The sequence below is a fragment of the Carlito syrichta genome, unplaced genomic scaffold, assembly GCF_000164805.1.
Source record: "Carlito syrichta isolate Samal-C Ts95f unplaced genomic scaffold, Tarsius_syrichta-2.0.1 Scaffold316036, whole genome shotgun sequence".
In the NCBI taxonomy this organism is placed as follows: domain Eukaryota; kingdom Metazoa; phylum Chordata; class Mammalia; order Primates; family Tarsiidae; genus Carlito; species Carlito syrichta.
This window is the reverse complement of record NW_007260132.1, coordinates 703,256-716,189: the sequence shown is the minus strand read 5'-3', so window position 1 is coordinate 716,189 and position 12,934 is coordinate 703,256. Positions and strand designations below refer to the sequence as shown.

At 37.0% G+C, this 12,934-nt stretch overlaps 1 protein-coding gene across 12 annotated transcripts in view; it reads left to right on the top strand.

The window, feature by feature from the left end:
- The window catches only part of SNX14 (sorting nexin 14), an 81,074-nt gene that overhangs the window by 29,334 nt on the left and 38,806 nt on the right, over positions 1-12,934 (top strand). For 8 of the 12 annotated variants that reach the window (XM_021706819.1, XM_021706817.1, XM_008073718.2 and 5 more), the window contains 5 exons: positions 2,549-2,704; positions 3,374-3,498; positions 4,310-4,368; positions 5,386-5,412; positions 7,796-7,928. In XM_021706819.1, coding sequence (XP_021562494.1) covers positions 2,549-2,704; positions 3,374-3,498; positions 4,310-4,368; positions 5,386-5,412; positions 7,796-7,928 — 500 coding nt within the window. The remainder of the gene's footprint in view (positions 1-2,548; positions 2,705-3,373; positions 3,499-4,309; positions 4,369-5,385; positions 5,413-7,795; positions 7,929-12,934) is intronic. The other 4 variants (XM_021706822.1, XM_021706818.1, XM_021706821.1 and 1 more) reach the window with 1 other exon arrangement.

The window sequence follows — 12,934 nt, the reverse complement described above, 5'->3', positions numbered from 1 at the left end:
TACAGGCATGTGCTACCATGCCCAGCTAATTTTTTTTTTTTATTGTAGAGACGAGGTCTCACCAAGTTGCCTGTGTGGGTCTCGAACCCATGGGCTCAGGCAATCCACTTGCCTCGGCCTCCCAAAGTGCTGAGATTACAGGATGAGCCACCAAGCCCAGCCAATTTTGCTCTTTCCTTCATAATGTTTATGCCTCTTATTTATTTTAATTGACTATTTTAATGGCTAGAACCTTTACCACAATGTTACATTGAAGTGGTAAGAGCGCACATTCTTGCTTTGTTCCTGGTCAAGAAATCATTTGTTTTTGTTACATTAAGTGTAAGTCTGAGTTTCTTTGTGTAGATTTCCTTGATCAGATTGAGAAAACTTCCTTTTGTTCCTAGTTTGGGAGTTTTTAAAAATTATAGGACATTGAGTTTTTTTGAGTAATTTAGTAAGCTATTGTCTTCAGATTTCTCCTAATGTTCTTTTATTATGACGCTGTAAAGATGTCCCCTCTGAACTAGTGATTTATTTTCTTTTTGAAAAATCTACATTGCTAGATTTTTATCAGATGTAAAATTTTTGATTTTCTGTTTATATGTGTATTATTTTATCTCTTCTATATAGAGTTTAGTTTGTAATTTTTCTTAAGGTTAAAGAGTAAATGATTAATATGCATACTTTTCTTCTTTTGCAATATAGGCATTTAAAGTTATAATTTACTTCTGTGGATTGCTGTAGCTGAATTTCCTTTTTTTTTTTTTTTTTTTTTTGAGTTGGAGTCTCACTCTGTTACCCAGACTGGAGTGCAGTGGCTACTCCCGGCCACCACAGCCTCAACCCGCTGGGCTCCGGCAATCCTTCCGCCTCAGCCTTCCAAGTCGCTGGAACTACAGGCATGCGCTACCACGCCCGGCTAATTTTTGATTTATTGTGGAGAGGTCTCGCCAAGTTGCCCAGGCGGGTCTCGAACCTGTGGGCTGAGGCAATCCACTTATTTCAGCCTCCCAAAGGTGCGGGATTACAGGCTGAGCCACCGAGCCCAGCTTCAAAATTTTTATATTTTGTAGTTTTTTTTTTTTTTTAAGTAGGAGGCTCACTCTGTCACCCAGGCTGGAGTACAATGGTAGGCTCACGACCACCGCAGCCTTGGCCTGCTGGGCTCAGGTGATCCGTCCAGCTCAGCCTTCCAGGCACATGCCACCAACTCCAGCTAATTTTTTTTTTTTTTTTTTTTGAGCTGGAATCTCACTCTGTTGCCCAGGCTGGAGTGCAGTGGCACACTCATGGCTACTGCAGCCTCAACCTGCTGGGCTCAGATGATCCTTCCACCTCAGCCTTCCAAGTAGCTGAAAGTACAGGCACATGCCATCATGACTGGCTAATTTTTTTTTTTTTGATGTATTGTAGAGACATGGTCTTGCCAAGTTGCCCAGGCTGGTCTTGAACCCCTGGGCTCAGGCGGTCCTCTCACCTTGGCTTCCCAAAGTGCTAGGATTATAGGCATGAGTCTCCACGCCTGGCATCCCACAGATCTTGTATGCTCTTTTCCAGTTTTTTAAACTGCTTCCTCCCCCCCTTTTTTGTGTTTCAGTTTGAATAATTAAGAATTAAGTGGTAAACTTCTTATTAACGCCTCCTGGAATTAAAGAAAAAATCAGTCAATATTTTGGCTATCCTTATGCGACTGTCTCTAATAGAAAAACTACTTATGTGTTCAGAGTCTTAGTTCTGCCACTAATCTGCAGCCTCCATAATGGATAGAAATATTGTTTAAAAACATTGATTGGAACTAAAAAAACTCTTATATTTTATTTTTATTTAGTAAATAAGGTTTCAAAATATTAAAAGATCTTCAATATAAGAAATTAATTCAATATGTGCTGTAAAGAAACTTAGAAATGTGTTAAGTATTCTAAATTGTATTGCTATCTATGTATTTATATAAATACATACATATTTCGTATTTACATAAATAACAGTAGATGAAATAGTTATGGAAATAGTTGTAATAGTTATGGAAATACATATTTACATAAAGAGCAAAGTAGTATTGCTATTTATGTATTCACATATTTTTTATTAATATATAAAAATTGGGGCCAGACGTAGTAGCTCATACCTGTCATCCCAATATTTTGGGCAACTGAGGTGGGAGCATCACTTGAGCCCAGGTGTTCGAGACCAGCCAGGGCAACATACTGACACCAAATCTCTACAAAAAATAAAAAAATTAGTCGTTGTGGTTGTACATTTAGTCCCAGCTGCTCAGGAAGCTGAGATGAGAAGATCACTTGAGTCTAGGAGCTTGAGGATTGATCGTACCATTGCACTACTGCCTGGGCTACATACAGAATGAGACTCTGTCTTGCTTGGAGGGGAAAGATTGACTGTTTCCCTTTTGGTAGTTATTTTACTTTTAAATATTTATTAAAAACTTAAAATGATAAATTAGATTGCTTTTAATTGCTGTTTTTAATATTGGCTACAGTTAGAATGGGAGTAGGAAGGAATAATTTTATTAAGATAACATTTTTTTCTTATTCTTTCCCTCATTTGTTAGAGGAATTTAATGATAGAATTTTGCGACCAGAGTTATCAAATGATGAAATGCTATCTCTTCATGAAGAGTTGCAGAAGATTTATAAAACATACTGTTTGGATGAAAGTATTGACAAAATTAGATTTGATCCCTTCATTGTAGAAGAGATTCAAAGAAGTAAGTGAAAGATGATGACAATGAACTCTTACTGTTTTCAGAGTTTTCTCAAGTATTCACTATTCTTACAACAGCTGTGTGAGGTACAAGGGCAGCTATTATCTTATTTTGCAAATGAGATGAAAGTTTTGAGGAAGAAATGTATTCACAGTTTACATAACTGATATTTGTCAGAACTAGAGCTTGCTTGTTCTAATTTCTCATGCTAGTATTTCTTATGGTGGAGTTTCTGTAAAACATAGTTTTATGTTAATAATGTTTGTATTGCTGGACATGGTGGCTCAAGCCTGTAATCCCAGCACTTTGGGAGGCGGAGGCAAGAGGATTGCCTGAGCTTACGGGTTCGAGACCAGCCTGGGCAGCATGGCAAGACCTCGTTTCTACAATAAATCAAAAAATTAGCTGGGTGTGGTGGCGCACACCTGTGGTTCCAGCTACTTGGAAGGCTGAGGCAGAGGGATCACCCGAGCCCACCAGGTTGAGACTGCGGTGGTCCTGAGCATACACTGCACTTCAGCCTGGGTGGGCAGAGTGAGACTCCGACTCAAAAAAATAAAATAAAAAGATAATGTTTATATGTCCTTTCACTGTCTATAATAAATTTTAAACTAGTATATAACACATTTATGCTATTTATAAATAATTTCTGCAATATAATTTTTTTAATAGTTGCCGAAGGCCCATACATTGATGTTGTGAAGCTTCAAACTATGAGGTGCCTTTTCGAAGCATATGAACACGTTCTTTCTCTCTTGGAGAATGTATTTACCCCTATGTTCTGCCACAGTGATGAGGTGAGTTAAATTGTTAACCTTGTTTGAGAATTTTTATGCAAAATTTAATAGTGGCTCTGATATCATCAGATGAGTGATTCAAATAAAATAAATACAAAACCAAACGTTAAGAAAGTGAATATTCTTTTCCACTGTGTAACTAAATGGAGATTAAACATTAATTGTAAAAATAATTCTCAGTACCCAAACCATGTTTGTATTTAAGTGACTAGGTAGATTGGGACAAAACTGGTCTGCCTTATTTGCCATATGCCTAAGTGACTTTGCATAAATTTCATTCTTTTTGAGTATCCACATTATTTACAGACCTGTGGAAATCATCTCCATTTGCAATATTTCTTTTTCTTTTTTTTTTTTTTTTGAATTGGAGTCTCATGCTGTCACCCAGGCTGAAATGTTGTGTCATGCTCACGGCCACCCCAGCCTTGACTTGCTGGGCTCCGGTGATCCTGCTGCTTCAACCTTCCAAGTAGCTGGAACTACCGCACGCGGCTAATGTTTTTTTTATTTGTTGTAGAGATGAGGTCTGGCCACGTTCCCCGGGCTGGTCTCAAACCTGCGGGCTCAGGCAATCCACTTGCCTCGGCTTCCCAAAGTGCTGGGATTACAGACTGAGCCACAGTGCCCAGCCCATTTGCAATATTTTCATTCTTACCCTGTTTGTGCTTATATTCACTTGATTTAAATAACTTTTTAAAAGAAACCGGAAAGTGGGTAAATTCAAATTCAAATTTAATTTTAAAAATTATATTAAAAAAAGATTTAAAAAATATGACTTAAAAAATCATAATTATTATTCATTGTCTTCAAGTATTTCAGACAACTTTTAAGAGGTGCAGAATCACCAACACGCAATTCAAAATTCAACAGGTGGGTTCTGTGTTTTGTTTTTGAACTTATGTTAATTATTCTGTGATAGCATCATTATCTTTATTAGGTTTTTTTTTTGAATGAATGTGTGATTCCGTTGTTATATGAATGGACAAGGCATTTCACTAATGAATCATAGAACTGTACTATATACAGTAACCCAAAATGCCTGAAATTCTTTTAGAAAAGTTTAACAAGATGCATGCCATGGTTTGGTTAATCTCGTGATTAATACGTATGAGTTCTCGATTATCTGCTGTACTAGAGACTGGGGACTTCATGCGTCAGTGAAATCCGCAGGTAATTTTAGAGAGAGTGTCCCTTCCCCCGCGAGGAAAAACTTTTCGTTAGAGCACTTACTGGGTACAAAAACAGAAGAGTTTTTCTCCCTTTTCCATCTGGCTCCCTGGAATTGTAAGTGTACAGTTGAGAAGCTAAGGAAGGGTAGCAGAAGAGAGAAGTTTTACCCATCAGTAAACTGGACTTGATAGAATGTTCTTACTTGTCTTTGCAATGTTATATGTACAAAACTGACCCAGACATCAGGTGTATAAATCTACAGAATATTTCCATTGTTCTCAACACCTTCCAGTTTGAGCAAGTATCTAGAACTATATAAATAAATTGGAGACATGGTACAGAGAGAAGTAGATAAGTTTTTTTTAAATGGCAGTTTTTTAGATAGTATAAAAGGAAGAATGTGAAAACTTTAACCATAGGACAAAAATCATATTCGTGCTATTTAAAATAGCATTCTTTGCCCAGTCCACGTGCCTCTTCTTTCATTTGAATGTCTTTTCAAGAATTTTTATCAAATTTTCTATCATACTTGAGAATCAAGTAGAATTTATCATGTTATTTGTAAGGATTTCTTCCTTTAGCAAAGATGAATGCTATACACTTGTGTAACTTTTAAAGCCTTTAAATTTTGTTTTGTGTTCTAAAGTGAAATTTGTTTGAGATCTGGGCTTTCTCTCTCTCCTGTCCTTATATAATTTCACATATCTATTATTGCAGAGGTAGCCTAAGTTTGGATGATTTTCGGTAAGTCTTGAGCATGTGATCCTTTTCAGTATTAATTATCTGTATAATTTTAGAAAGTATACTCCAAACAACCTAAGTTTAACTAAAAAGGTCAAAAAATGAAACACTATGCTATTACTGCCTTTATATCAGTTATTTAGGATAATCTTTTAAAAATGAATCTCTACTTTGATTCTAGATATAGCCATTACTTTTTTAATCAGAGTCTCACTCTGTCGCCCAGGCTGGAGTGTAGTGGCATGCTCATGGCCACCGCAGCCTCAACCTTCTGGGCTCAGTCAATCCTTCCGCCTCAGCCTTCCAAGTAGCTGGAATTGCAGGCATGAGCTACCCTGCCCAGCTAATTTTTTTGGATTTATTGTAGAGATGAGGTATCGCCAAGCTGCCCAGTCTGGTCTTGAACCCCTGGTCTCAGGCAGTCCTCTTGTCTTGGCCTCCCAAAGTGCTGGGATTATAGGCTTGAGCCACCATGCCTTGACTAATATATCCTTTTTGAAACAGCATAATATATCATAAATAGAAGTGTTCTAATACTTTTAAGTTAGTTTTGTTATTTATTTTGCCAGTATCTCATATATCTCACTTTTCAAGGCTGTTGACTCATTTTTGTTGTTGTAATTGATTTTTCTAAAATATTTTTAGAATTATTAGCATTTAAAAAGCCTTTTTTTTTTAGAGACAAGGTCTCGCTCTGTCTCCAAGACTAATGCAGTGTTTAGATCATAGCAACTCACTGCAGCGTTGACCTGTGCTCATATGATCCTTCCACCTCAGCCTCCTGAATAGCAGCGACTATAGACATGTGCTACCATGGCAGGCTGTTTTTATTTTTTGTAGAGACATGGTCTCCGTATGTTGCTCAGGTCGGTCCTAACTCCTAGCCACAAGCAGTTCTTCTGCCTCAGCCTCTCAGAGTGCTGGGATGACAGACATGAGCTACTGTGCCTGGCCTCAAAGCTTTCTTTTTTTGTTTTAAAGTAAGAAGTATAATGATGTTTCTGTATTTCCGGGCATAATCACAAATGAGATAGTTTAAAGATCTCATATTTCAAAAACCCCAATTGTTTTGTAATCTCTAGATTCAAGAGACTAGAATCATTTATTTAGATTATAGCGATTTTAATAATATTTAGTTAACTTTTTTTATACTTGTAAATTTTTTGTACGATAGTCAGCATTTTTATATTTGACTTTGAAAACATTTCTTCTATCAGAAAGAATTGTGTCTACAATTCTGGTTTTATTTTAAACCTTAGTTGCATACTTGTATAGATAAAGTAGTCTAGCTTAAGTACTTTTTTTTTTTTACTATTATTAGTGTTTTTCTAGCTTTAAAATCAATTTGATTTACTTCTTAGATATGTGTAAAATACATGTTGCTATATATACTTTTGTATGTTTGAAACTTGATCAGTTTTTCTTTCTGTAATTGTATTATTTCAGTAGATAAATTTTTCTCATAGAAATAATAGCTGTAGATTAAAAGCATTCAAATAAAACTTTCTCAGTTTTTAGAAGTCATATGTATTTGGCTATCTGTTATAAGGGCAGTATTACATAGTGAGCATAAATTTTAAATTGGATAAAAGTTACAGTTTTATCTGCCGTAGGCAGTAGGTGCTAACTGAGGACATTTTTTGCTATTGTTAGCTTTTTTAATTTTGTTGCTTTTCACCTATTTCTGCTTTAGAGATTCACTTTTGAAAACATTTGCAAAACCAACATTTAACGTTTATGACAGAGCAAGCTGCTTCCTTCAACTACATTTGCTTTTATCCTTATGCTCATTGCTAATCCTTCTGTTTGGCATTTTATCTTCTTATTACTTCGAAGTTAAATAAGATATATTTTATACCTCATTCTTCTTTTGAGTATTTGTATGATTATAAAGTTGAATTTTGCTTGACCTTTTGTCAGTCATAGAGGACAAATTTTTTGTTGACGGTTCCATCTGAAAATGAAGTAATGAGGAAGTATAGTATTACATTTTTTGTGTATCACGTTATGTTATTTTAGCAGTCCAGTTATTCTAAGTGGATGTTCTGTTTTGAACAAATCTTACACATTGTTATTTGAAAATACATATGGTAATAAGAACTATATTCCACTAGGGGGCTCTCATCTTTTAAAAATTTCAAATGTTTATTAATAAATGTTGCCCCATTTGTTCCTACCCCAAGTTGAAACTTTATATATTCTGCCATTTTTGGCTTCTGAGATGTTGATACTGTGTCTGTGGCTGAAAAGTCCAGAAATTATGTGAGCTATACCTTTAGTTTACCATTTTCAAAACAATTTTTCTTTTCCTTTATGATTGCTTACAGTAAGCTAGATTGTTGTGATAATTTGAGATGTACTTGATACATTTTTGTTTAATATTCAGGAGCACTCAGAAAAGAGGAGAATCATTTGGAATCAGCAGAATAGGCAGCAAAATTAAAGGCGTTTTCAAGAGCACCACAATGGAGGGAGCTATGTTGCCGAATTATGGTTTAGCTGAAGGTGAAGATGATTTTGTAAGTAAAAATTCTTCAGTTTGATTTATGTATAACTTAGACTTACTTCACACTTCATTTGTATTTCTCATTATTTAATTACTTGTTATAGTTTCATGATGCTAATGTAAACTTTTTAATTCCTAAGAACTAAGTTACTGCTTATTAAGGCAGAATGGTTCCTGTTAAACTGACATACTTCTAGTAGTCAGTTTACCATCTGTTGGTTCCTGTTCTGATGTCACCCCCTTTGCACCATGTGCTCCTGTTACACAGAATTGTTAATAGATGTCCTAACCCCTTGCCACTTAAGCTGTGGTTCAAGAACCAGTAGCATGGACCAGCAGCATGAACATTACTAGGCAGCTTATATCAATACAGAATCTCAGACTTCACACTAGATTTACTGAATCAGTTTGCATTTTAACAAGATCTCCAGTTGACTTGTATATACATTTCACTTACCATGCTATTTTATTTCTTGGTATCTTTGCACATGCTATCTTGCTTGAAATACCCTTTCTTCCTTTATTTACCCACGGAATTTGTATTTATCTTTCTTTTTTTTATTATAAAGATGTGGGGTTCAATTCAGGGTTACATATACAAACGTTGATTATGCAGGTACCCATGTGGATGAGGTATGCCCCTCCCTCCCCTAGCTGTTTCCCTCAACTGCCAATCCCACCCTCCTCCCCTGACAGTTTCCTACTACTGCGAATCCCTTTCTTATAGTATTATAATGATTGTTCAAGGTCCTCTTTTGAGTGAAAGCATATGGTAGTCTGTTTTTTGTTTCTCTGAGAGGTAACTGAGTATGATCGAGTCTAAATCCATCCAAGTTGCTGCGAAGTCCATGTGTTTATCCTTCTTTATGGCTGCACCATATTTCATTGTGTACATGTACATTTTTTTTATCCCATCCAGCATCAATGGGCAGCATGGTTGGTTCCATGCTTTTGCTATTGTGAATAGAGCTGCAATAAACATATCTGTGCAGGTATCTTTTTTAGAAAAATTTGAGTTCCTCCAGGTATATTTCCAATAGGGGAATTGCTGGGTCATATGGAAGGTCAATTTCTGGTTCTTTCGGAAATCGCCACACTGTCTTCCAAAGAGGTTGTGTTAGTTAGCATTCCCACCAGCAGTGTAGAAGCGTTCCTTTTTTCTCTGAATCCTCTCCAGCATCCGTTGTTGTTTGTTTTATTAATAATGGTCATTCATACTGGGGTTAGGTGGTATCTCATTGTGGTTTTGATTTGTGTTTCTCCGATGATGAGTGAGGCTGAGCACCTTTACATGTGTCTGTTGGCTTCCGGTATATCTTCTTTTGAGAAGTGTCTTGTCTGTTCATGTCTTTTGCCCATTTTTTAAAGAGGCTGTTTGTTTTTTTCTTTCAGTGCGTTTGAGTTCTTTGTAGATCCTAGATGTTAGGCCTTTGTCAGATATAGAGTTGGCACATATTGTTTCCCATTCCCATCCCTGCAATCTTGATGGTTTCTTTTGCTTTGTAGAAGCTCATTAGTTTGATGAGGTCCCACTTGTCTATCTTATTTCTTAAAGGTATGGACATTTAGAGTTCTGAATAGGAATTGGTTGCCAGTTCTATTTTCCATAAGGATGTCTCCTGCGTTTTCTAAGATTCTTACAGTTTGAGGTTTTACGTTTAGATCTTTGATCCATTTAGAGTTAATTTTTGTGTATGATGATAGGTAGGGGTCCTCTTTCAGTCTTCTGCATGTGGTCAGCCAGTTTTTCCAGCACTATATACTGCATAGATTCTCCTCTCCTCAGTGGTGGTTGTTGGAGTCTTTGTCAAAAGATGAGTGGGTTGAGGAATTGAGACTTTGCTTTTGGAATCTCTGTCCTGTTCCATTGGTCTGTGTGCCTGTTCTAGTATGGTTATAAGGCTGTTTTGATTACTTGTAGCCTTATAGTAAAGTTTGACGTCTGAAAGTGTGATATCTCCTGCTTTGTTTCTTTTGCAAGGATTCTTTTGACTATTTGTGGTTGTTTATGTTTACATATGAATTTCGGTATTGTCATTTCCAGGTTTGAGAAGAATGATGTTGGTAACTTAATGGGTATTTCATTGAATCTGTAGATGGTCTTTGGTAGGGTGGACATCTTAACAATGTGGATTCTTCCTATCCATGAGCATGGAATATTTTTCCGTTTGTTTGTGTTTTCTTGGATTTCTTTGAGCAGTGTTTGGTAGTTCTCATTGTAAAGGTCTTTTACTTCTCTGGTTAGGAAGATGCCAAGGTATTTCATTTTTTGTGTGGCTATTGTGAATGGGGTTGTGCTTTTAATTTGGGTCTCTGCCCGCTTGTTGTTGTTGTGTAGGAATGCGGCTGTCTTTTGCACATTTATTTTGTACCCTGAGACTTTGCCGAAGTCCTTTATCCGTGTCAGCAGGTTTTTGACAGATTCTCTTGGATTTTGAAGGTGTAGGATCACATCATCAGCAAAGAAGGATAACTTGACTTCCTCTTTTCCTATTTGGATACCCCTGATTTCCTTCTCTTGTCTAATTCCCTAGCTAACACTTCCAACACAGTGTTGAACAAGAGGGGTGAGAGTGGGCAGCCTTGTCTTGTTCCAGTTTTCAGGGGAAATGATTCCTGTTTCTGTCCATTTAGCAATATGTTAGCTGTGGGTTTATCGTAAATGGCACTTACTGTTTTGACATATGTTTCTTCTGTACCTTAGTATTTGAGGGTTTTTATCAAGATGGAATACTAGATTTTATCAAAAGTTTTTTTTTTGCGTCTAATGAGATAATCATGTGATTCTTGTTTTTACCTCTGTTGATTTATTTAATTACACTTATGGTCTTGCAAATATTGAACCCGCCCTGCATCCTGGAGATGAAGCCTACTTGGTCATGGTGGATAATTTTTGAGATGTAGTTTTTGGATCCGATTTGCTAGAATCTTGTTGAGGATTTTTGCATCTATGTTCCTTGGGGGATATTGGCCTGGAGTTCTCTTTTTTGTTGTATCTTTACCCTTTTTGGGTATCAGTGTGATGTTAGCTTTGTAAAATGATTTGAGGAGAATTCCGTCTTTCTCCGTTTCAGTAGGATTGGTATCAGCTCCTCTTTGTATGTTTTGTAGAATTCTACTGGAAAACCATCTGGTCCAGGGCTTTTTTTTTTTTTTGTAGGTAGTTTTTGTATGACAGAGTCAATTTCCTAGGTTGTTGTTGGTCTATTTAGTGCTTCAATGTCTTCTTGTTTCAACCTGGGGAGGTTGTGTGATGTCAAAAAGTCCTCCATTTCATTTAGGTTATCAAGTTTGTTTCCATATAGGTATATATAGTAATCTCTGATAATCTTTGGTATTTCTTCAGGGTCAGTTGTGATTTGATCTTTTGTATTTCTGATTGTGTTTATTTGGTTTTTTTCTCTCTTTCTTGTTCATTCTGGCTAGGGGTCCATCAATCTTGCTAGTTCTTTCAAAGAGCGTTTTGTTTTGTTGATGTTTTCTGTGATATTTTTGTCGTCTGTGTTCCGTATTTGGGCTCTTATTTTGGTGATTTGGATTCTTCTGTTAAAGTTGGGGTTTTGGTGGTCTTCTCTTTCCAGCTCCCTTAGGTGATGTTAGGCTCTCCACTTGTAATCTTTCCATTTTCTTGTTGTGTGCTCGTAGAGGTATAAATTGCCTTCTTAGAATTGATTTCATGGCATTCCAGAGGTTTTGGTAAGATATTTCTTCGTTTTCATTTTTAATGAATCTTTTTTTTTTTTTTTTTGAGTTGAAGTCTCACTCTGTCGCCCACACTGGAGTGCAGTGGCCGCTCCCGGCCACCGCAGCCTCGACCTGCTGGACTCCGGCAATCCTTCCGCCTCAGCCTTCCAAGTAGCTGGGATTACAGGCATGCGCTACCACGCCCGGCTGATTTTTTTTAATTTATTGTATAGATGAGGTCTCGCTGCCCAGGCGGGTCTCGAACCCATGGGCTCAGGCAATCCACTCACCTCAGCCTCCCAAAGGCGCGGGATGACAGGCTGAGCCACTGAGCCCGGCTTAATGAATCTTTTAATTTCTGCTTTGATTTCCATGTTGACCTCATCGTTGTTCAGCATCATTCTGTTAGTGTCCATGTCTTCGTGGGCTTTTGGGAAATGTTGGTGTTGATATTTATTTTTATTCCACTGTGGTCTGAGAATGTGCATGGCAAGGTTTCAACCTTATGGAATTTGTTTATGCTTGATTCATGGCCAAGGATGTGATCAATGGAGTACATTCCATGTAGTGATGAGTAGAATGTATATTCTGTGGTTGTTGGGTGTAATAATCTCTAGGTATCTATTAAGTCCACTTGGTTGAGTGTCAAGTTTAGATTCTGGATCTCCTTGTTGAATTTTTGCTTTGATGATCTGTCTGGGGCTGTTTAGTGGGGTATTCAGGTTCCCTGCTATAATAGTATTAGAGTCAATATCTTTTCTTAGTTAAGTTAGTAGTTGCTTTATAAATGCTGGTGCTCCTGTGTTGGGTGCATAAATGTTTAGGATGGATATTTCTTGTTGATGGAATGAACCTTTTATCATTATGTAGTGTCCTTTTGCATTTTTGATAGCTTAAAGGTTGTTTTGTCTGATATTAAGATCGCAACCCCTGCCTTCTTTTGTGATTCATTTGCCTGGGAACTCATTTTCCATCCTTTAACTTTTGAGTCTGTGTGGGTCCCTTGTAGTGAGATGAGTCTGCTGGATACAGCAAATAACTGAATCATAGTTTCTTATCCAGTTTGCCATTCTGTGTCTTTTCAGTGGTGCATTTAGTCCATTCACATTCAGGCTGATTATTGAAATGTGATTGTTTATCCCTGTCATGAGGTTCTTATAAAGTTTTCTCTTTGTTTGCTTGTTTTCTTTTGGCTTTGGGGTTGATGTAGGTGTGTGTTTTAAAGGTTCTTGTTGTGCTGTATTCTCTGTTGATTCTGTGCTCTGGTGTTCTCTTGGAAAGTGTGTGGGCATTCTTTTCCTTCTTTCTTCTGTGCTTAATACCTAAGTGTCTCCT